This window comes from Chaetura pelagica, unplaced genomic scaffold (assembly GCF_000747805.2).
Source record: "Chaetura pelagica isolate M959 unplaced genomic scaffold, ChaPel_1.0 scaffold120, whole genome shotgun sequence".
NCBI lineage: Eukaryota > Metazoa > Chordata > Aves > Apodiformes > Apodidae > Chaetura > Chaetura pelagica.
In genome coordinates, this window is record NW_009951952.1 from 1,575,727 (window position 1) to 1,598,362 (window position 22,636).

At 39.0% G+C, this 22,636-nt stretch overlaps 1 protein-coding gene across 1 annotated transcript in view; it reads left to right on the forward strand.

Moving 5' to 3' along the window:
- Positions 1-4,743: 4,743 nt before the first annotated feature.
- The window catches only part of INPP4A (inositol polyphosphate-4-phosphatase, type I, 107kDa), a 47,435-nt gene continuing 29,542 nt past the window's right edge, over positions 4,744-22,636 (forward strand). The window contains exons 1-13 of the mRNA XM_009998696.1: positions 4,744-4,791; positions 7,026-7,242; positions 8,053-8,097; positions 9,477-9,595; positions 9,715-9,831; positions 10,872-10,951; positions 13,624-13,735; positions 14,680-14,770; positions 15,425-15,572; positions 17,396-17,526; positions 18,049-18,153; positions 18,964-19,072; positions 20,785-20,799. Coding sequence (XP_009996998.1) covers positions 7,137-7,242; positions 8,053-8,097; positions 9,477-9,595; positions 9,715-9,831; positions 10,872-10,951; positions 13,624-13,735; positions 14,680-14,770; positions 15,425-15,572; positions 17,396-17,526; positions 18,049-18,153; positions 18,964-19,072; positions 20,785-20,799 — 1,178 coding nt within the window. The 5' untranslated portion in view covers positions 4,744-4,791; positions 7,026-7,136. The remainder of the gene's footprint in view (positions 4,792-7,025; positions 7,243-8,052; positions 8,098-9,476; positions 9,596-9,714; positions 9,832-10,871; positions 10,952-13,623; positions 13,736-14,679; positions 14,771-15,424; positions 15,573-17,395; positions 17,527-18,048; positions 18,154-18,963; positions 19,073-20,784; positions 20,800-22,636) is intronic.

Consider the following 22,636-nt stretch of genomic DNA (forward strand, 5'->3'; position numbering starts at 1 on the left):
GTAGGGAAATAAATGGTTAGTCTGTGACCTTGGGGTGCAGTCCTGTTGCACTGGTGAAGCTGATTGTAACCCATTGGTTTCAGAGCAGAATGAGAGATCCTTCAAACAAGTGGGGAACACTGCTAACTGGTGGTTGTTTTGGCCAGAATACATTGACTTTAACTAGTTAGTCTGTTAATTGGATGAGTGCTATAGCAAATAGACCAGATAGTTCCCTAGACTTTTTGTTGTCATCCAAACTCAACCAAAACTTCCAATTACAGATCTAGTTTCATTCCTTTAATCCCTCTGTGTCTTCTGTGGATCCCCTCTCTTACTGCTTGTATGTTGGAGGGTATTTTAGTGCCATCCTTCAGGAATCAGCAGCAATGTGAGATATTTAGCAAATAAGCTGTATCTAGTTCATCTCCATTTCAGGTCATTAACGGTTTGGTTTGAGGTTTTGTAGTTTTCTGCCTTTGTTCTCATACCTCACCCTTTCCTGCAGTGGGAGGAGCTCAGAGTGGGGGTTAAACTTGTTTTTTCCAGTAAGAGCAGTGCTGTTTCTGCATTATAAACAGCATGGTTATGATGGAAGAAAGTTTTAGAAGTGGCAGGCTTTAGGGGGGTGTCCAAAGGACCATCTAACTGGAAATGTGTTTCCAGTTCAAACTCCTCAACAGAAAATACGTCCCCTGTTCTCATGGGCTTTTCCATGTCTGTGTGGGTAGTGTGAGAAGCTCAGGTCACGAAGATAAGTCATCCCCTGCACAGGAAACTTTGCCACAACGTACCCAGCACGTTTCTAAATATTATTTTAGAGTAAAGAACATTTGTAAAGCTGTTTCAGTTTCTGTTGTTAAAACAACAGACGAGGCTGAGAGGGTTGGACTTGAAACTGCTCTGTATCAAGACTCATAATTTTCCATGCCATTATGTTGTGCTTCACTTGATAAAAGCTGTTCTGAAAAGTGAAACAAAACTGTTGTGTTTTTTTTTCTTTTTTTAGCTAGCAAAAGTTGGTGTTACAAACACTTATTTCCACCTGTGGTTGTCAGTATTTTTGTGCTCATTGAGGGAGTACTGAAGAAATAAAAGTGTTGTGATGACAAGTGAAATTAAAACAATATCTCATTCAGTTGAGAAGAATGCTAATTGTGTTTCAGTTGTGAATGCAGACAAATAGTCTTAATTTGCACAAAGACCCAAGTGGCCTAAACTGCAGTTTTCTATTAAAAGTATTAAAGAAATATTAAAGAGATAAAACTGGGTTTTTACATTAATTGAGTTTGCTGAAGTTCATGGGAGGGAACGATCAAGAAGAAAGTTTGTGACTTACAGATTGTCTATAAGTGAGTGGGAGAGAGTGGACAGGAAAGCAAAAAGAAAGGAAGCTACTTTCTGCTTTTACCTAAATATCACTGAAAGATTGCATTTGGGGATTTCCATGCTGCACCAATATGTTCACTGTATCTTGCAGTACTTTATTTAATTTTCTTGTGGAAGACTTTTCCGTCTTCTCACTGAGGTCACCTACTTGCTAAGAATTCCGAGGAGGGCTTCAGAGAGTGACAAGAAGACTCTTTAGGGCAGACTTTATTTTTGTCCTTGGTAATCAAGATTCTGGTCAGTGGATGAAGGTGACATTGAACCAGTGTGAGAGGAAAGCCTAGACTTCAGGGGCAGACTTAGAGAAATACAGCCTCTTTATGGAGCTGGCAGACGTAGCTCCTGCCAAGCATATTCTTGGTGGGGAAGTCTTCAGTTGGAGGCAAAGGTCCATAATGGATGCTGGCACCACTTACTTTCTTTTACCTTCTCAAGGGGCATGGTAAGTGGGATGTCCTAGATCAGAGAGTAACTAAAGGGGAGTGAAACTGTTGTCAGTCAGTGGATCTGCAGTAGACATAGTCTGTGTTGCCACTCCCAGGAGTCTGGCTGGAAAGAAGAATCTGACTCAAGATGTCAATCTCATGGCTCTGAGTTTTCCTGTTGTTGTGATCTGTGTGAGCGTGGGAACATGAGATAGAAGAGTGAAATGCCCCTGAGACTGTAAAAAATAGCTCTTACTCAGTGTCTGTCTTAGCAGGCTTTTGCTTGGAGCTGCTCTCCTTGACCTGTTCTTGGTCTGCCTCTGCAGCCACGAGCGATAGCGTTGGTTGAGACATTCACCTCAGACCCTGAACAAGGGTCAGTAAAATTCCTTGCATCTTCTTTGAAACAGCAGTTGGAGGTGGGATGCTGGAATTGCTGGAAGATTGATCTTGAGCCGACGTTGCAAATCTTGTATCACTACCAAGATTTTCTGTGGTTGGAAGTAAAGAAGAAGGGAAAAAAAATTATCTGGTAGGTGTACTAGGGATTATACTCTTACAAGGAAGGCAACATGGTAATAATTTAGCAGAGTCTGATATGTAGCCTTTTGCATTATTTTGTCCATAATATTATAGTTGGAAACTTGGCCATGTTGCAGGTCTAAAATACTTATTATTTCAGGAAGTATAAATTTCCACTTTTTTGATCACTCGTCGTATTGCTCAAACACTTTCCACCTGAAGACGAGAAGCTTCTTGCAAAGTTGTTATTTCAAGTGTCCAGTTGGCTGGAGGAGCCATTCTGATGTTTCAGAATAGATTGTTCAGGAACAGGAACCCTAGTTTTTAAGGACCTTCAAGTCCAGAGAGTGGTGAAACTAACAGCAGTTCAGTAAGTACCCCACAAGTTTTTCACTCCCTCTTGGAGATGATGGAAACTTTTAGCAGGATTGTATCCCCAGACATTTTTTAAAGCATTAAAGAAGTTATCACATTCTCTCTCTTTCTCTTTTTTTTTTTTTTCACTATTCTCTTCATGTAGATAGAGCAGTAACATTTAGTGTTCCACTGCCATTGCATTTTCTGCTTTGGCACACCTCTTTACCCAATCAAATGCAATGTGGCTGTAGAAAGTACAGTATCAGAGTAGGTTCTGGTTTGCTCTATAATTGGAGTAGCCTCTGTCTCCTACTTCATAATCTACAAAATAGGAAAATCCCATTTCTGTGTCAAAATGTAGATGCTAGGGTGAAACAAGGTTTGATCTCAGCTGACATATTTGTTCAAGGGTTAGTTTGGAAGATTTTTTTTTTTTCAAGAAGGACCGAACTAAGGACTTTACAAAAATAGTTGTCGAGGTAAGGAGAGTATTAGCCTGTAGAAGCTAGCAATCAAGGGATGATTTGGGGGCCCAAGGAATCTTCAGATCTTGGAAGCAGCCAGAGTGAGACTAAATGTCTGCAAGTTTCAAGCACACAGGGGCCATGAAGCTGAGCGGAGTGGTATTTGCTTCAGCCAGAACTGGAGAAGGCAGCAGGCTGGAAGTGACATCTGATGAAGAGCTGGTCACGTGCTATTGTGCTAACAGAGCACCAAATAAATATTCACATAAGAGAAGGGAGGCTTGTTCAGAAGACTTTCCTGCACAATAGAAATGAACACTTGTGGAACTGGGGGTCAGCAACAGCTTTTCACGCTTAATTTTGAAGCCGCAGTTGAAAACTGGGCTTGTAGCAAAACCTCATGAATTGTACAGCTGCATATGAAGAATGCTTGAAGGAGCTGGGAATGTTTAGTTTGAGAAAGAGGAGGCTGAGGAGAGACCTCATCAGTCTCTACAACTATCTGAAATGTCATTGTAGAGAGGTTGGTGCTGGTCTCTTCTCACAGGTAATTAGTGACAGAACAAGAGGGAAGGGCCTCAAGCTGCAACAGGGGAGGTTAAGACTGGACATTAGGAAAAACATTTTCACAGAAAGAGTGGTTGAACACTGGAACAGGTTGCCCAGGGAGATGGTGGAGTCACCATCCCTGGATGTGTTTAAGGGTCGTTTGGATGTGGTGTTGGTGGATCTGGTTTAGGGGACAACTTTGTAGAGTAGGGATGGTGGTTGGACTTGGTGATCCCAAGGGTCCTTTCCAACCTGAATGGTTCTGTGATTCTATGATTCTATATATTGTCAACATCCATGGCGTGTGGTATTAGTAAGGGCAAAGCCAAAGCCTATGTGTAGGTGCATGTGCCATCTCCAAGATGGGGTTTGCCTGGACATTAATTGCATCAGCCTTTGGGATTGCTAGCTCTGAGAGCCTTTTGTACCATCTAAGGAAACTATCTGGTGTGTTAATATTACCTTTAATTTGGTAGAACTTGTATCTCCATTGATTTCTATCAAAAACATGATCATAAATGTGCAAGGGTTGAATCTGTTGTGAGCAAGAGTATGATCAGGGCACATGTGGATTGAGTTTGCCAGGCCATGCAGTGAATAGAGGCAAGTTATCCCTGCCTGGGCTCACACAACTGTGGGAGGGATCCAGTTTGCCCTGCTGCAACATCAGGCCTAACCTAGTCATCTGAATATTTTCCATAATTAGAGAGAGAGGGGTGATTCATCCCACCCACTTGGAAAATGGTGACTCATTCTCTAGAAGTGCTGGTGTCTCACTATTGATTATGTAAAGAACCTGAGCAGTGAGCTGGGATCAGATACTTGGTTCCCATGCAGTTTAGGTGAGATAAAACCCTTTCCCTAAGTGGTAAGAGCTCATACCTATGTTCTTCAGAAATCTTTGGTAATTGGTAGCACTGGTGATTAAATCAGAAAACTCATACTGGACTTCCTCACCTCTTTTATTGTAATACTAGATCATTGTTTGGGATTTATGCTGTATAAAAATATTATTTATGCTCATTCTTTTGTTAACTTTTTAGATGTGGACTTCACTGATGTTATGATATGCAAAGCCCTTCCACAGATGAGGAAAAAAGCCCTCTGTAAGTATGATTAGTGTTACTAAACTAAAAATGTATCATCAGGTGAGAAATTAATATTGCAATTTAAATGAACAGTTGAGAACCTGGAGAGCCTTGGAAAATATGCTCTGTAATATATAAATAGAAAGAGTTTTGAAACAAAGAAAATACCTGACCCTATTTTTAACTTCTCAAGGATAGACCCTTTGAACAATGTCAGCAACTCCAGAGACTGTAGCTGAAAACAACTGGAGTTTTAAACCTAACTGTACCTATGTGAATGTCTTAGTTATTATCTAATTAGGTATTTGTAGGATTTGGGGGAAGGGACTGTGGTATCCTGCCTAAATCTCTGCAAGCATGTTCTGAAGGTGTTCTGTCTCATTAGACAGTTATGTTTAATGGACTTACAAACCATTAAACATCACATTACTTAAAGAACACACCAAGAAAAACCTATTGCTGAAAGAAGGGAAAAAATAGCAGAATGGAAGGACTTGGAAACTGGCAAATAATTTTGACAGAAGTTTTGTTTGACCGAATCTTAGGACATTCAATGCTATCTGAGAAAGACTAGTGGTTCACTAGCTACTTAACCACTTGTAGAAAACCAACTGGACACAGTCCAGAGCACCTTTAGGTGACCCTACTTTAGAGCAGGAGGATTGAATTAGATCAACTCCAGAGATCCGTTCCAGCCTCAACTATTCTGTGATTCCGTATGAATTGGAGAATTGTCTGCTTTACTTTTTGGCTGAAATTATATCTGGGGATATATTTGAGGATGGGATGTTCAGAGCTCTCATTTTCTGCTTCTCCCACCCAAGAATTTACTTTTTTCCTATTTGAAATTGGCTTACAACATGTAGTATAAAACTGAGTTCAATCACTAAGGCAAATTATGAGTTCTGAGTAGCAACAGAGTGGCCCATCTGGTGGACACATCCCAAATTCCTTCCTCCCTAGAATGAGCTCCCCATTTAAGATCCTCATTCCAAAGCTCATGTGGATCGCCAGGGTTGTGTTCATTTCAGTTGTCTGAGATGCTTAACTTGCATTTGAATTTTAGATGTCAAGTGAGCTGGTTAAGATGATGTTTGAACTTCCTTTGGAGAGAGGGAGATTCTTTTGAAATCCTCCAGAGGGAGGTGCTGACTTAGGTAAACTTAAGATGCTTAAGCTGGGCATGTTGAATGGGCTTTGTTGGGCATGTTGGGCTTTGTAGGTCTTTGAACAGTTTTAAAATGCCTATTTAAAACACAACTAAAATCTGGGTGTTTTGTTTACTTAGAATCTACCTTGCCCATTGTTAGGTCCCTCAACCTAAGAGGAGTTAGTGTCTGTGTTACTACCTCTCAGGTTTATCAGATTTTGCTCCTGATACCACTTCCCAAATGAGTGGTCATAGTCATAATAGTATGAAACAAGTACAAAAGTTCCATAACTGCAGTGCTAACATAGCTAACAAAAGAAACATTCAAATTTATCAGCCAAACCCAAAGCACCACAATTAACAATGTAAGAAAATTTTCCATAGGCTGTGTACTTCTTTCCTAGCATAATGTGTCACTTTATGGGCATTTGAGGGGAGGAACAACTGTTGTGGATTTCTGTAGACCAGTAAAGTGTAGGGTGAAGGAGAAGCACAGATGTTCCCATGTATCACATTAGCAGCCACCCCCTTTTGCTTTTTCTTTCCATCACCATCCCAGAAGTTCAGCCTTACTCTGGCCCAGTAGGTCTTATTTATAGTTTTTGATGTCCCTTTTGGATGGTAGTAGATCCTGGAATGACACAGTGTGCTGCCACTGGCAATATTTCCTGCCCTTCTGTTCTGCACTCTGCTGACCCATTGTCCTCATCCCTTGTCCTACCTCTGCAGACAGACACCCCATCTGATGAATTTACTTGGTGCTCCCCAGGGATTGTGAAAACCAGGAAACTGCCTTAAGGATGGTTTAATAACTTAGACAAAGGAGAAGAGCAGCTGGTCTGTTACCAAGTCTCTGAACCCCCATTCTCTGACAGAAGAGCCTTTCTTGCATGTGGTGCAGTCTTCAACAATTTGCAGTAAAACACTACAGGTGGACAGTTCATGCAAATTGAGTTATTGTGCACTGGATCTGTCTTTAGCATTTTATTTTAATGACCTGAGGCAATTTTATAGCAGGAGATCTCCTGCAAGTGAAACCAACAGCAGCTGATGGCAGCCTAAAATTTCCGTGTCTGTTTTTTGCTTTCTTCTTTTTGTTTAGTGTGGTAATGTTAGAGGAATAGCAACTGGAGACAACCTGCTCCCTGCTACTCTGTAAGACAAACATCAGCATAGCCAAGCAGCAAGAAAAGAAGGGTTTCTTCATGACAAAATGACAGCAAGAGAACACAGTCCCCGCCACGGTGCAAAATCCCGCACCGTGCAACGGGCGTCCACCATCGATGTCACCTCTGACATGCTGGGCCTGTCTCTGGCAGGTTTGTACCTTCCTGTCAGCCACTGCAGCCTTCTACTAGCATTGCATGTTTCTTTTAATTGCTAGAAGATTCAGATGTGTCTGGTCATCTGGGGGGAACGAGAGAAAGGGATTATAAAAAAAAAAAAAAAAAACAACAATTTAAACTTAATGTTTTTAAAGCTGACAAATCATTAAAGTTGGAGACAGAAGGAAAAAAAAAAGAAGTTAAGCTAGATTTTGTGCAGTTATGTTGATCAGTTAAAAATAAGTAACAGGGGAACCGCAGAATGTCAAGGTCTAGGAGGGATCTTGGCAGCCTCCTTGTTTGACATTGTGTAACATTTTCATAAGAGTTCAGGGAGCTGAGAATTATCTCCCCCATCTTTTATGATGAGTAAATTAGGATTGTAACCCCCAGAGGCTTTCTTTGATTAGTGAGAAAGACAGGGACTTTCAAACTCCTCCCTATTTACTGATCACAGAGGAGATGCATCTGATTTAATAATTTGGAGCTAATAATGACTTATATACTAAGTGGCTTTAATTCTGTTGTTTTCTACTGAGATTGGGTACTTATTCCATATAATCTTGCATAGCTTTACATATTTTAGCATGTTTTCTAAAACGAGATCATCTCAAGCTTTTAAAATAATTTAAGACCAAAGATTATGTCATCAATATTTGTAATTCAAGTCATGGCTCATTGAATTAAAAATATTATTTTCTTCTATAGAATTTAATTTCTTTCTCCATATGACTGCAACTTCAGGAGGGGATTCACATGACAGTAATGTTTGGCTAATCCTGTATTAATTTTTCTGCTTCACAGGAAACATTCAGGATCCAGATGAGCCGATCTTAGAGTTCAGTTTAGGTAGGCTTAGTGATTTCTTTGCTAATTTTGATGATACCTGCTAATGAGTATGTGTGCATTTTTAGTTGTTGATTTTGAAGTGCCTTTCAGATATTTAGCCTCGATTTTTGAGGAGGTGTTGTACAGTTTTCTTGCTGTCTGTACATTATCTTCTGGTAATCAGCCAGCAGGTTTTAATTAAAATAAAAATTAAATTAAAATGTTAAATATTTACTATGTGAATGTTATTTGTAAATGTTTGTTTTGTTTATGCAAAGATACAGGAAACTGCCTTCTGTCTGGAAAGTTTTAGGACAGAATACTTTCTAAGAGTTACCATCTATTAAACTTTTTTTTTCCTCTGGTCTTTGCTGTAATGTGAGATGCAGAAGTGACCTGATTTCTAGGAAGGTTCAATCTGGACAAGAGGCTTGTGCATTGGCTCACCTCACTTATTCTTCAAGTGGAAAATGTTTTCTTATTGAAAATTCAGTCCACATTTTCAACTGCAGCATGGTTTTATTGGTTTAATGCTGGACTAATATTTGGAAGGTTATGCTCTTTACAGTATGTTTGAAATGAAAAACTAAAAAATATTCTCAGATATTTGTAATTGTGTTATGAATAGTAATCTTAACAAGAACTCTCTAGAGCTGAATAAGGTACTTCAAATATTTTCAGATAAATTAAAAACATCTAGAATTTCAAAGCTATTTTCTGTACATATGAACATTTTTCTTGCCCAGGTAAATTTCTGAATTAACTTTCTAGCTGAAGCAGAGTCAAACCATACTGTAGTTACCTATGTCTAGCTAGGATAGAATTTGGCTCTCAATTTTTATGTAATTTCATAGAGTTTCTCCCTGAAATGTTTGAACATTGTTTCCTACTCACCATAGATCCAGTTAAACTCACAAAAACATTTTAGAGGAAATAAATTGCTGTCCTTTTACCAATTGCCAGCTAGTTCTCCTCATAATGCTGCTGGATCAACAGTCAAGCACTTCTTTTGTATCTCCATGGCAAAATGCTGTTTGGTAATGGGCTTAATGGAGCATGACTTCAAACCAAATAGAGCCCTGCTCATGAGATTCCCAGAGGAAAACCTATGCATGTACACTGTTCTAATGAGCTGTGCCAGAGGGGTATGGCAGGTGTTAGAACAAACTTAAATTACAGCTCTGCAGCTTGGAGCCAGGCTGATCTGATTGCACGTTTACTGTTTGCATGCAGAAAGGTGAGTGATGGCTGCCTTGGTAGTGTAGCAATAGAATGTATATTAGGCCCTTGGTGGCTTTATTGTTCAGTGTATATAACATGCTTTAATAAAAATGTAGAGTCTTACAACAGTATGAAAAAGATCCTGAATCTAAATGTATTTGTCTGTTACACACCTCAAGCTTGCAGTGAGCTGCTAACTCCATCACTAGATCGAAAACCAAATAGTTTTGTAGCAGTGAGTGTAACTACACCACCTCAGGCCTTCTGGACCAAGCATGCACAGACCGAGATTATTGAGGTAAGTGGTGAGGTACTCCTGAATCTGATTTAAAATTTAAGCTAACACAAGAACCATTGCTTCCTAACAGGTATCACCTTGCATTCATTTTTGCCTTTTTTTTAAATTTATGATTACAGGGGACAAGTAATCCTATCTTTCTGAGCAGCATTGCCTTTTTCCAAGACTCTCTTATCAATCAAATGACACAAATCAAACTCTCTGTGTACGACGTCAAAGATAGATCTCAGGGAACAGTAAGTTTTCTTTATTCTCTTGCCTCCTCAGTTAGTGTGAAGCAAGGAAATAAGAAGCAAGGAGATAAAATTCATAACTTTTGTGGAAAAGAGCAAAGGGGCTGCAGCATTGATCCTAGAGAAAGCAAGAAGGTTAGAGGAGGGATGGAAAAATGCTTGAGATGGTCTAGGCAGAGTCGGGGGGGAGCATTGCCATTTTTCTCCAATAAGGCTTGGCTGCAGTAAGTTTGGGTAACCACTGATTTGAGTTAAGAGGTCCTGTCACTTGTTCTCTTACATTGTGGACCTCTTCACTGAACTAGATAGTGAATGGGATTCAACACACCTAACTGAGGCATCTAACTTGTGCCAAAATGTTGGGCTTGTTGGGCCCACAATGTCCTTTTGAACAGAGCTGTGAAATTCCTGAAATCAGTCTGCTCTGATCCCTTAGTGGTTTTGTTCAGGAATAAGATTTCTTCCCTTTCTGAAAAAAGTTTGAAGTACCAGCCCTCCCATGTAACTACTTGGTTCTGTGGGCAACTTAGGCAATTTATTCTCAGATTGTTGCCCAGAATACTGATTTAGACCCCACATGTCTGCTTTTTTCATGGCTGTTCCTCTCTGCACAGTCCTTCACAGGGAGGCTCTGGGGCAAAAGGAGTCCCTCCAGAGGAGGAAGTTCTTCAGGAGGACACAAGTTTGGATTGGGGAGAGACTATGAAGTATCAACCTCGTCAGTCTAAGCCCCATTCAGTCTTGTTTTCAGGATTCCTGTATTCCTGGGCATAGGCTTGTATAAAATGAGGTGCCTTCACTCAAATCCTTGGGAAACAAAAGTACTTACTGTCTTCTCTCTGCCAGAAGATGATTTTTTTTAAAGTTACCAATTGTATTAATTTTTTACAGGGTTTTACTTAGTTATTTATGGACATATGTAGTTATATGTTTATTCAGACTTCTGAGCATAATAGTTGTTTTCTGATCTTTATTGTTGTGGATAAAACCTTTGTTCATTGTAAAGGTAAATAAATACAATTTTGTTCCTTATCCTTTTTCAGATGTATTTGTTGGGTTCTGGGATGTTCACTGTAAAAGAACTTCTACAGGAGAAGAATCACAGGTTGCACTTAACACTAAGGTTTGTAATATTCTCCTTTATTTAGGAGATTATTCTTAATTCTTGAAATCATACTTAAGATATGCTAAAAACTGTCTGTGAGATGTGATGAAAACCTTTTGTTGGGTTAATTGTTTTTTCAGTTCCAGCCCAGTACTGAGGAAAAACTATTTTATACTTAATGATAGTTGAAACATGTAGAAAAAGACCTTTCCAATGTGGTGAATACTGTTAGTTGTTTGTTCTAATTCTGCAAGTCAAGAAAGTACTGTCAGGGCCAATTTAATTTTTGTTCACATGAGCCTATCAAGTCAGTGCATCTATCTGTGGAGAGTGGCAAAATAGAGTATTTTTAACTGTGCTGATGTATAAAAAGCCTGTGATAGGGAGAATGAAACCCATGGAAACAGAGGGTTATCTTTTTTTGATACTTAGCTGTTTGGAATACCTTGGCTTAGATAAATCTAAACTCTAGTTACTATTTAGTTATCTGTTGCTGAATTGTGTATTTGTTGCTAAATAGTGTATTGATCAATATAATCACTAGGGATAGGAGGAGTCACATTACATTGATTGATGTAATATTTAGTTTAATTCATATTGGAAACTTTTGTGGAAGCAACATGACTCAGGAGGGAATGAAAAAGGAGGTGTGAGTCTAATACCAATCCTTAAGGTAGTAGTTCTAAACATAGGAGTCAAAAACACTCTTGAAAGCCAGTTTAGGTCAAAGTTGAAGTAGAGGGTTGGGGAAGAAGCAAAGTGAGAGGAAGAAAAAAGTGCTCTGATGTGTACATGTACATTGTAGTAGTATGTGTTGAAACCAGGACAGACATTCCTGTCAGAGAAGGCAAGGGGAAGTCAGCTGAAGGGGGAAAGCATAATCAGAGACCCTGAAGAAGATGCCTTAATCAGCACGACAAACAGTGACTGTGGTAAACTTTCAGAAATTTCTTAGCCCAGACAAAACTAACAAAATACGGGCAAAGCATTTTAAGCTAAGAGAAGTGATGGGTAAGGTTTTCAACTTCTCCACAATGTGTAGTAAAAAAATAATGTACATGATTTAACAGAGGTGAGCAGGTGAGGGAAATGAGTCAGAAAAGGCACTTTGTGCGGTATGACACTGATAGTGGGTAGAGTAGTCAGATTTATCATAGGTGTGAAGATGAGAGTGTTTTGAGGGAGATGAAAAACAGAATGAATGGGGTGACAGAAGTTTTATGGTTGTGAGTTAGACATCATGGTTACTCTGTTAGGTTCATTCTTTCATGACTGAAGTTGAAAATGGACTTTATTATCTCGTTTCAATACCAAGTATATGTTTTCTAGTTATTAAAGTGTGTGCATACATACTTGTCTTTTCAGTGTCATGTTACCCTCAGATGTATAAGCTGGAGGAAGAGCAATGTCTATAAACATGCTGCATTATTTGGATACTTAAACCTTTTCTTGCATCTTGTGTGCATATTTCTTTTGCCTTCCCAGTTTTGTCTGTTCCAGAGACTTTTGTTTGTTTGTTTTAGTTGTCCCAGCATATTTTTACACATAAACAACAATCTTAGAATACCACTTAGAATCTATCTTAAAATAACATAATGTCTCTGCCAAAATTACTGGGTGTCATGAGTGAGACAAAATACATGACAGCCATGGTAGATCTGGGAACTGGTGTATATTTTAAAAACAGCAAGATTAGAGCTTTTACCAGACTTTGTGGAAACCTTTGTAATCTTTTACCAGACTTTGTGTAACCTTTGTAATCTCACCCACTCTCCCCTCAGTCATATGTTCATAGGGTCTCAGGTTCCCTCTCCAGAGGGAAATGGCTGCTGGTCTGGGAAGTGGGACAGAAAGCAGTATGAGTTTATGCTGTGCAGCTGCCCAGCTGTTAGGGGCTTATCTCAGCTGATAGTGGCCATGTCCCTGAGGGTTCCCAGGGTTTATTTCCTCGCAACTTGCTGATCACAGAATCATAGAACCATTCAGGTTGGAAAAGACCCTTGGGATCACCAAGTCCAAACATCATCCCTACTCTACAAAGTTCTCCCCTAAACTATATCCACCAAATCCATCTCCAGGATCTTCTTCCACCTCAGGGATCTTTCCTTCATGAAGATTCTTCATCTTCTTCCCTAGACCAGTTCTTATCAGGATTCTTCTTTTTAGGATCAGCTTTTCTTTCTGACCTTTCAAGCCTCCAGTTTTCCCAATCTAAATAGTCTGCAGAAGCACTAGGCATGATCAGATGGCCTTGACTGACTTCTCTAGTAAGTGGAAGATTTGGGATGTGCTACTTCTGTTTAATCCACATATTATCCAACACAGGCACACACACGTGTGTGTGCACATGCATCCCATTATCTGCTCCCTATTAATGTTCACCATTTAAGCTGCTTTGCTTACAGCAGGCTAATGGTAAAACCTGAACTCTTTCTGGTTTTACAGAAGTGTTGAAACACACACGTGGTTTTAGGTTGCTTTCAATTAGGTGGTCTGTACAGTCTCCCTGCAGAATGAGGGGGCTTTTTCCTGTTAAAATAACACATTATGAAAATATGTAAAACTAAGTCGAAAAGCTTCCTGTTTAAAATGTTCATTAAGTTTGAAGATTAATAGCCTTTTTTAAGTGTTTCCTTGTTGATAAACAGGTCCACCTCCAAAAAAATCTCAACGCAGAGTGTTTGTTGCAGGTCGGCTGAAAGTGACCGTGTAGGTAACATTACAGTTATTGGATGGCAAATGGAGGAAAAAACTGACCAAAGGCCTGCAGTGACAAGGTCACCTGATACAATTAATGGAAGGGTGAGTGTGAGCATTGTATCAAATTCAGAAAAACTCACATTTATTGCCAGCATTGAAATAAGCTAGGTTGATGTCTGCTGTCAACTTTCCTGCCCATCTTGATTTATAGTAGTGCTTTATAAGTTCAAAATACTGTAAAAAGCAGCCTAATGGTGATGAAGTGGCTTTCTATCTTGCAGAGCTCTTGATGCTCATGTTTGGGATTAAGAGTCTCTTACAGTGTGTAGTTTAAACTTCAGCTTCAAGTGCTCATGCTGTTCATCAGAATAGGCTTGCAGTACTGCATGTTGGTTCACTTGGTGCACTGATAACCAGTTTCACAGAGATATGATAACCCAATTCACAGGTGATCTGTGGCATTAAGCAAAGCTGTAGTGGGGATGCTCAGGAAATTTCCAGAATTTTCACAGGCAACCTAAAAGATTTCAATAAAACTGAACAGGTTATTTAAAGACTGGAATTTATTTCTTTTATTTCTGATCCCCAAATATTTGTCTGAGAGCAGATATTTATAGTACTTTCTCAGCCTAGACATATGTTTAATTCTGTAAACTATGTGCCCTGAATATCCTGATGATAACTGCACTCATATCTGTGTATCACAGTTCAATGTTGATAAATATCCTGCCAGACCTGTAGCTGCCACATCTTGGTGCAGTTCCTTTAAGGTGCTACCATCAAGTAGTTGAAGGGCTGGATGATAATTTTTTACAGCATTTTGAACCGCGCAGTAAAAAATACACAAGAACACTGTGATTGTAGGGTGTAAGCTCATTATTTGAGCCTCCAGTAATTTTTGTCCACAGTAAACATATTTGAAATATTTCTTTTAACCACACATTTTGTTGAATATTCCTGTCAAGCCCGTGTAACAGTCATCACTGCATGTTGCCCTGACGCTGAGGTTTTCTCCTTTACTACTGGAGTTTTTTGTTTTTGTTTAGACTGTGTTGCCAGTTGATGAAAGTTTAACAGAATCTTTAGGAATCAGATCCAAATATGCTTCGTTACGGAAAGATGCACTCTTAAAATCAGGTAATCTGCTGTGGGTTGTAACAAGTAAGTTTTAGGCATCGGTAACAGGTAACCTCTTTCTGTCTGCCTGTGAGCCCAGGGTGTTCAAGCAGATGTTTCACTTGAATAGAAACAGGCTGCTGATAGAGCAACCCTTTGAGGACCATACAAGAATAAATGTTTTTATCATCTCTATAGTAAAAACAGCAGAAGCAAGCTTTTGTCATTAAGTTGGCTGTAGTATAATTTTTTCCATGCAATTTGCTGGTCTATTCCAAAGCAATCATTGATGGGTGAGGGGAGGGACAGAAGAAAGCAGTGGTTTTTAAAGAAATTATTGAAGAAAGACTAGTTTTGCAGCAAATGATTGCATGACAGGAAAATGCACAGTAAGTTTTAAAATAATAATTAAAAAAATACAAAAGTTGAATATGTATTTCATTTCCTGACCAGTGTTTTAAATCACTTGGCTGTTTCTGGAAACACTGGAAGAATGGCTGTTGCAGATTGACCATGTTCCGAAAAGTTATACAGATGCCTGTTTAAACAAGGTCTTTACAGCAGTGTATTACAGCACAAAATAGTGAATTGAAGCCATTTACTTTTAAAAAGGAGAGACTTTGTACACTTTTAACTCAACCCATATGCTTAAAGAACATTATTTTAATTCTTAAGTGTTTGGTGGTGCCATTTGCCGAATGTATCGCTTCCCAACTACCGATGGAAACCACTTGAGAATCTTGGAACAGATGGCTGAGAGCATCCTCTCGTTGCACATCCCTAGGCAATTTGTGAAGCTTCTTCTAGAAGAAGATGCAGCAAGGTGAGTTTGGGGTGGTTTACATGTGCATTTACTCAAGCAGGGATATGGCTGTTACCGAGTCACCAAGGAATGTATCTGTGTTAATAGAGACGCTGAGCAAAATATAGTAAAAGCATCAGGTTGCTGACTGTGCAGTTACAGTGAGTGAGGTTTCTTGTTAGAGTATAGTGCTTGGGGTTGAGCATATGGTAACATGAATTGTTGGCATAGTGAACACTTAGGATCATACTGCAGTTATTTGCACTTAGGGGTTATCTCTTTCTCTCACTAAAGTATTGATAAAGCCACAGAATATATTATTCCCTAGCTGTGTGATTCTATTAGGAGCAGCACATTAGGTTACGTTATCTTTTTATGTATAATTATCTATGTATTTCAATATACTTCATAGTTTAAACATATTCTTAATATAAAGAGAAAAATTACGTTGAATTTAAAAAAAACCCAAAACATATCTCAATGTTTCATAGGCTGGGGAAAGTCTGAATAGCTAAGAGCATAAATGAAAGAGTAATAATTCCAGCTGCTGAGAATTTTGAGAAAGGAACAGAGACAGCACAGAAGCCAGCTGAGTAGAATGGGTAATTCAAGTAGCAGAGAGAGAAGAAAAATCAGAAGTCAGAAAAATTAGAATCACTCTGAAGGTGAATTTTTAAAAAGTCAGTTGACTTCTGTGCTATGAAAGGAGAGCAAGGATAGATTATATGAGTACTGACTGCACTCAGTGATTTAAGAGATGGCTTTGAGAGTCATAAGTGTAGCTTTGAATGGAAAACAAACAGAATAAAAGCAAGTAAAATTAGACACTGTAAGATAGTAATGACCTTTTCTTATTTTAGGAGGTGGGAGGGAGAAAAAAAATCTGTGTTTTTTAAAGTTAATTCTGAATTTGCTTCTGTTTTGAAGCAATTAACTCTCTTCAAGGCAACACACAAGTTTTACTTCCCTATATTTGTAGGCTGTTATTTGTGAACATAATGGTTTTTCATTCTTTCTAAAAGCCAAGACTGGGATGATAAAAGCATTTGAGCTGTATTTTTGAATACTGGGGTTTTATTTTGTCTGTGTTTGAATCTATTCCTAGAGACCTAACTAAGCCTTTCCATAAATTAAAACACAGGATAGCCACATGGGACTGAAACCTAGCAGTAAAGGGGCAGTGGGAAGGCCTGGGGTTTTCCTGTTCATATCTAGGAGTACCCAGTTATCCTTTATTCCACCTACAGTGATACTTGAGTGCCTGAAATCTGAAATCTTGGATTAAGGTTTTTCATCTTTTGTCTTTCTAAACCCTTAGGAATGCTTACCTTTCTTAAACCTTCCCTGTCTGGCCTTGAAAACTGTTGTGTAGATACATGGCCAGCACAGACACTCCTTGTATCCAATGTCAGATAGCTGCTCATCTCCTACCTAAACTCTGTCACAGTTCAGATTTCATTTGAGAGTTACCAAAGTCCAGTAGGGTAATCTAAAGAGGTCCTCATAGTCCCAAGTCACCTGGCATGGTGACAGAGCCTGTCATTCTTAAATCATCATGTAGTTTGTGAGCACCTGCAGAAAGGTGGGAAGCTTTGGTTTTGACCAACACCTGAGGCTCCTGGGAGAAACAGTGAACTCTGCTTGTGAGAAACCCATGTATAATGGAGTAGAGCTCAACAACTGTGCTTTGGGACATAGGTTTGGAAGCATTCCCAGTCTGGTGACTAGGTTAGACCAGAGAATGCACCAGCTGAGGATGGTGCTACAATGGTACAGTGTGTGACTTGATCTTGGTCAAGTGGTGGAGCTCAACACCTGTCTTTGTTGTTGTTTTTTTTCCCCAGGGTTTGTGAACTAGAAGAACTGGGGGAACTGTCTCCTTGTTGGGAAAGCCTTCGTCGACAAATAGTTACTCAGTACCAAACAATTATTTTAACCTATCAGGAAAATCTAACTGACCTGCATCAGTATAAAGGTGATTTTTTAATTTTTTTATATTTTTTTTTCATAATTATATGATACTTCTCAACTGTGATTTTTTTTGCCTTCGTCGACAAATAGTTACTCAGTACCAAACAATTATTTTAACCTATCAGGAAAATCTAACTGACCTGCATCAGTATAAAGGTGATTTTTTAATTTTATTTTTTTTTTTTCATAATTATATGATACTTCTCAACTGTGATTTTTTTTACTGCTTCTCTGAAGTTTGGAACACTGAATGTTTTTAGTTTGATGAGTAAAAAATACTGTTTTTAGATTTCTTAACTAACATTTATTATGAGGTTGCTGGTGATCTGGGAATATTTGCTTTATTCATTCTCTTATTTTACCCTGAAAGCAGAGAACAATTATAAACAGTAACAGAATGAAATATCTTCTTTTTTTTTCCCCTCTGCTTTACCTTCAGCGTGTAGCTAAGGATGAATGAAACTCCTTGAATATTTTAGCATAAACATAAGCTGAGGACATTTATGCTTACTTCTGTATTTCTCAGGTCCTTCATTTAAAGCCAGTAGCTTGAAAGCTGATAAAAAATTGGAATTTGTTCCTACGAATTTACATATACAGAGAATGAGAGTCCAGGATGATGGAGGATCAGGTATTTGTTTCTTTTCCTCTTTCTTCACCTTATTCTATTCCTTTTCTTTCAATTTCTATTTTTTTTTGTTTGTTTTTTTGTTGTTTCCATCCTCAACCATATAGCCAAGTTTCTACAAAATACCGCTCTGTCCTACTAATGCTACTTGGCATTTTTGTAGCACCTTCTATCCTTGGGTTCCAAATCTCTTTGCAAAAGAAGAGGTATAATTATCACTATTCTAAGGTGGCAAAACTAGGTTCTGCAGCCAATTGTACCCTAGGTGACACAAGCCTTTACACTAGGGAATATATTGGATTAGGCTGCTATGCCCCTTCCAGTAATTTTGGATTGCAGCAGAATAGCAAAGGTTCTTTCTGTTGTTTGTTGTTAAGCTTGTTCACTTTTTCTGTGGAACCATCATGTACAGTTATGCAGAATCACACCAGTTTGTTCACATCAAGCTTGTTTTTTTCATAAATAACCTAGGTTTTCTCTTCTTTAACAGTAATTCCCACTAACCATAAACACACACTTGTCCCATGTATCCGTGTGAGGAATTCCAGTAATGGCAGCATTTGTGTAAAGACCAGTGTTCAGGTCTTCTTTTCTGCTGTCAGTCTTCTGCATTCAAGTATGGTTCTTTCAACTCAGAAGTGCTTGATGGAATTCCAAGGCCTCTAAAATAATCCAGTTTTCCTTGTTCGTCAAAACACTAGCACAAATTTTTGCAAAAATTACTTTCAGATTATTTTTTTCTAGTTTCCACAACTGTTTGTCCAAAGTAAAGATGATAAGCTTTAATTTGTAAGTCCTTTTCGTCCATCCCAGATCAGAACTATGACATAGTCACCATTGGAGCACCAGCAGCTCATTGTCAAGGCTTTAAATCAGGTGGCTTGCGGAAAAAGCTGCATAAATTTGAAGAGGCAAAGAAGCAGTAAGTAGAAATGTTGTTGTGTCAGCTGTTACTGTGCCTTTTCCTCCTGGTCCATGCTCAGTGATTTGGAAAATCATTCCATTTTCTGTTTTTTGTTGCACTTCATTAAATCGTTCTACTATACAATGTGAAGATTGTTTCATGGGTTTCTTTTCAGAGAGGGAGAGGAAAAACAGTTTGCCTTTTATATTACCAGATCTGTTTGTTTAATGATGGGCCCTTTCTTGGATCTTTTAGTGAAATCTTTTCATTTTCCTGAATACTTGTTGGTTCATTTAGTTCCACTATTTTAGGTGTTGGGGTGTTGGGTTTGGACTCTGCCTAACTGTAGGTTAGAAAACAGGTCTGTAGGACCTCCTCATCTGCACTACATCATGTTTTCAACCCATTATTTTCAGGAGACTTTCACCCCTCCCATAGCTCCAGGGTCCTGTTGCTGAACTCTCTTTTGCATGGAACAGCTGGGACTGAGAGGCAAATTCCTTGTTGACAACTTGGGTTTAGTTCTGGGACTATTGCTGAAGTATTTTCTGTACTGCCTCAGAGTTTATACACTGATTAGCCTTCTGAATCTGGCCTCACTGTGCTCTGTAGGCAGGATACTTGACCTCCACAGTTCTGTCTAGTTACCTACCTGGAAGTGCAACCATATGTACTAGAGGAAGGGCCAGAAATTGGGAAAGTCACGTGTGCTAAAGGGAGAGACCTGCATGGCACACACTCTGTCTCCCAAGGAAGAGGCCATGCTCTCTAGATCTACATTACTTCTGCTGCAGTATGGAGAATTTAAGGAACAATATGTGTAGCAGGACAAGGAGTCATTGTAGCCAATGGAGAAGGCAAAGGAAAAGGAGACCTTGATAATGCCCTGCCAGGGAAAGGGTTTGTAGGATTTGGAGCTGATGGGAGGAGATGATAATGTGGGAACCAAGCTCTGCTAACTGCAGAATTAGTTTTGATAATGGAGAAGTGAATAGCAGCATCCTGTCAACATCAGTCAGATATGCACTGATAAAAAGATTGGTCAAAAATATGCCTGGTGTAATTATTCCTGATTTACAGAGGGCTCTAGGGTGGGACTAGAGGAGACTGTAAACCTGTAAACAGTAGTATGCCAGGGTTTTCCTTCCTGTTATTTTGATACCACTATTGCTCTCTGAAATAACCTCTTTCTGTCAGCTTTGCTACTGAAGTGGGCCTCACTCCTGCAATATCTAAATTCCCCTGTCTTTTGGTTTTGGTTTCTCTTTGGTGCGCCTTTTGTTTTGTCCCTCATCCAATAATGAAGCTGATCAGGGAGCTTTATTTCTGTCCAGTACTTTCCTCTAAACTTCACAGAACTGTTTCTGGGTCCCTGAAAAGTGCAGGTTCAACATTTGAAGAAAAGCTTTCCTTTCAAGTACTTCTATCTTATCATAAAAGCCAGTATAGTAGAACTGAGATTCATCTCCTCAGTTTCACTGCTGCATAGATACTGTTCAGTTCTTTTTCCTTTCATTGGCAAAACTGTGCTTGGTGCATTTCCCCAGAATAAACACATGGGCATCTGGCAACCTGTTCTTTTGCTTACAAGTTTAATTGTTATAAACATGCCTTGTTGAACAGATGACTCAAGTTATTACCCCTAACATCCTTTGTTTTGTTTTCTGCTTTTGGTATTTGCTAAAACTCTGCTAATTTTACTTTTGTTTTTTTTTTGGTTTTTTTAGCAGTTTTGAGGAGTGTTGGTGAGTTTTCTGTTTCTGAGAGTTCTGTAGAGAGGGTTTCTGTTCTTTGGGTTGTTGTCTTTTTCTTTCTTTTCTTTGGCAAGTATGTGGTATGTTTTAAAGTGTGCAGGGCTTTTTAATGTCATGCATCATGGCACCCCTAATTGTGCTCTATGTAATTGTAGCTGCTTTGTAGAACATGATGTGTGAATGAATTTCATTTAATCTGCAGTGTTTGTTTGTAATGAACAGCTAGCTTCCTGGCTCTCTCTGATCATGAGAATTTAGAAAACTGAAGATCAGAACCAAGAATTGTATATCTTTTCCTCAGTTATTTCCAGTGAAAACTGCCTGGAGAGAAAAATATTCTGCCAGAGGTGGAATATAATTAAGATCACTGCATATTTTTAAATCTCTGTGGTGGTGGATTTGACATGGTTTATATTTTTGTAGCCCATGTCGTCATTTAAACATTTTCACTTAACTTCTGTTCATTTTTCTTCATGTTGTGGTGTTCAGTGTTCTGAAAAGGAAACGCTACTTGATGGTTCGACAGTGCAGACATTGTGCTCTAAATTACTAATATGAGAGGTTGAACTTCTAATTCACTGAGAGTTTCAGGCTGTATTACAGTTTGTTGATACAGTACAAGAAGAGCTGTTCATTTGAAAAAAGCATTTGCAGGTTGGAAAGTAAACATATGTGAACTTTACACCATAACTTTTCCCCAAAATCATCCTAGCAAATGTTTGTGATTACAAATGTAATAATTTTAAGTAAGATCTCAATATGCTGCATGGCCTTTCCTGCCAACTATGTCTTTCTGCATGGTAACCACACTGTTGTGGAAAGAAATTGCTCAGAGGAATTGTCACTAAGATCATCTGTCAGTAGAAGGCACCACTCCTGTACAGGTGAAGCCCTAAAAGCTGGGGTTAATTTGCTGGGTGGCTTAGCAGTACTGGGGAGTGGTTCTTCTCTGCTCCACTCAGGTGGGTGACCTGAAGGACACAAGGGAACTCTTCCAAGAATCACTTCTGCATTATATTGATTGAAAACAAATTCCTCAGTCTTCTCTTGTAGAGGAGCTCAGACAAATACTGGGATTAAGCTCCTCCCTTTTCTTAATACAATTTAAAGGAAAAGAGCTGGTATTTATGGCAATGATTTTAAAGTGTGCCACACGCAACCCTCCTGTCTTACCTCACAGACACACTGCAGCAATTAACAGCATTGCTCTAGGGGTGGCAGAGGAATTCACACTCCTCAGAGGGTGGGACCTGAGGTAGCTGTGCCTGGAAAAGAAAATCCTCTCTGTGTGGAGTCTCAGCGTAGGCTCCATTGAAGAATGCTGAGCTTGGTGCAAATAGTTGGTTCTTCTGTGCTGTTATTATGCTGAAGCAAATAATGACTGGAAAAAAAGAATAAAATTAAAATAATATACAGTTGGTGTCACCTCATGCTTGATGCCACGTTGTGCATCATGCTTGTGGTTTATTTTTATTATATTTTATTATAATATGTAATGTTATGTATTACATTTACAACAGCTGGAGCTGTTCTAAAGGCCTGACTTTGTATGGTTTTTCTAGTGGGTGGAAGAAAACAGCATCTTGCCTGGCAAAGGGAATAGTGGTGGGTTGATTCCAAGTAGTTAACTAAGAGCACAACTTCAGCTTGAAGTAATTTCCTAAGCTAAAAGGCAGCTTCTGTGAATGACTCTTCTGAAGTAGATTTAAATGACCCTTTAGTAGTGCAATTCTCTCTCCAGCAGTTACAGGGGGAGTCCAAGCATCTGTTTTACCCTGGGTAAGCAACTTCTCTAGACATCTAACCTTAGAGGATGTGAACCTTTCCC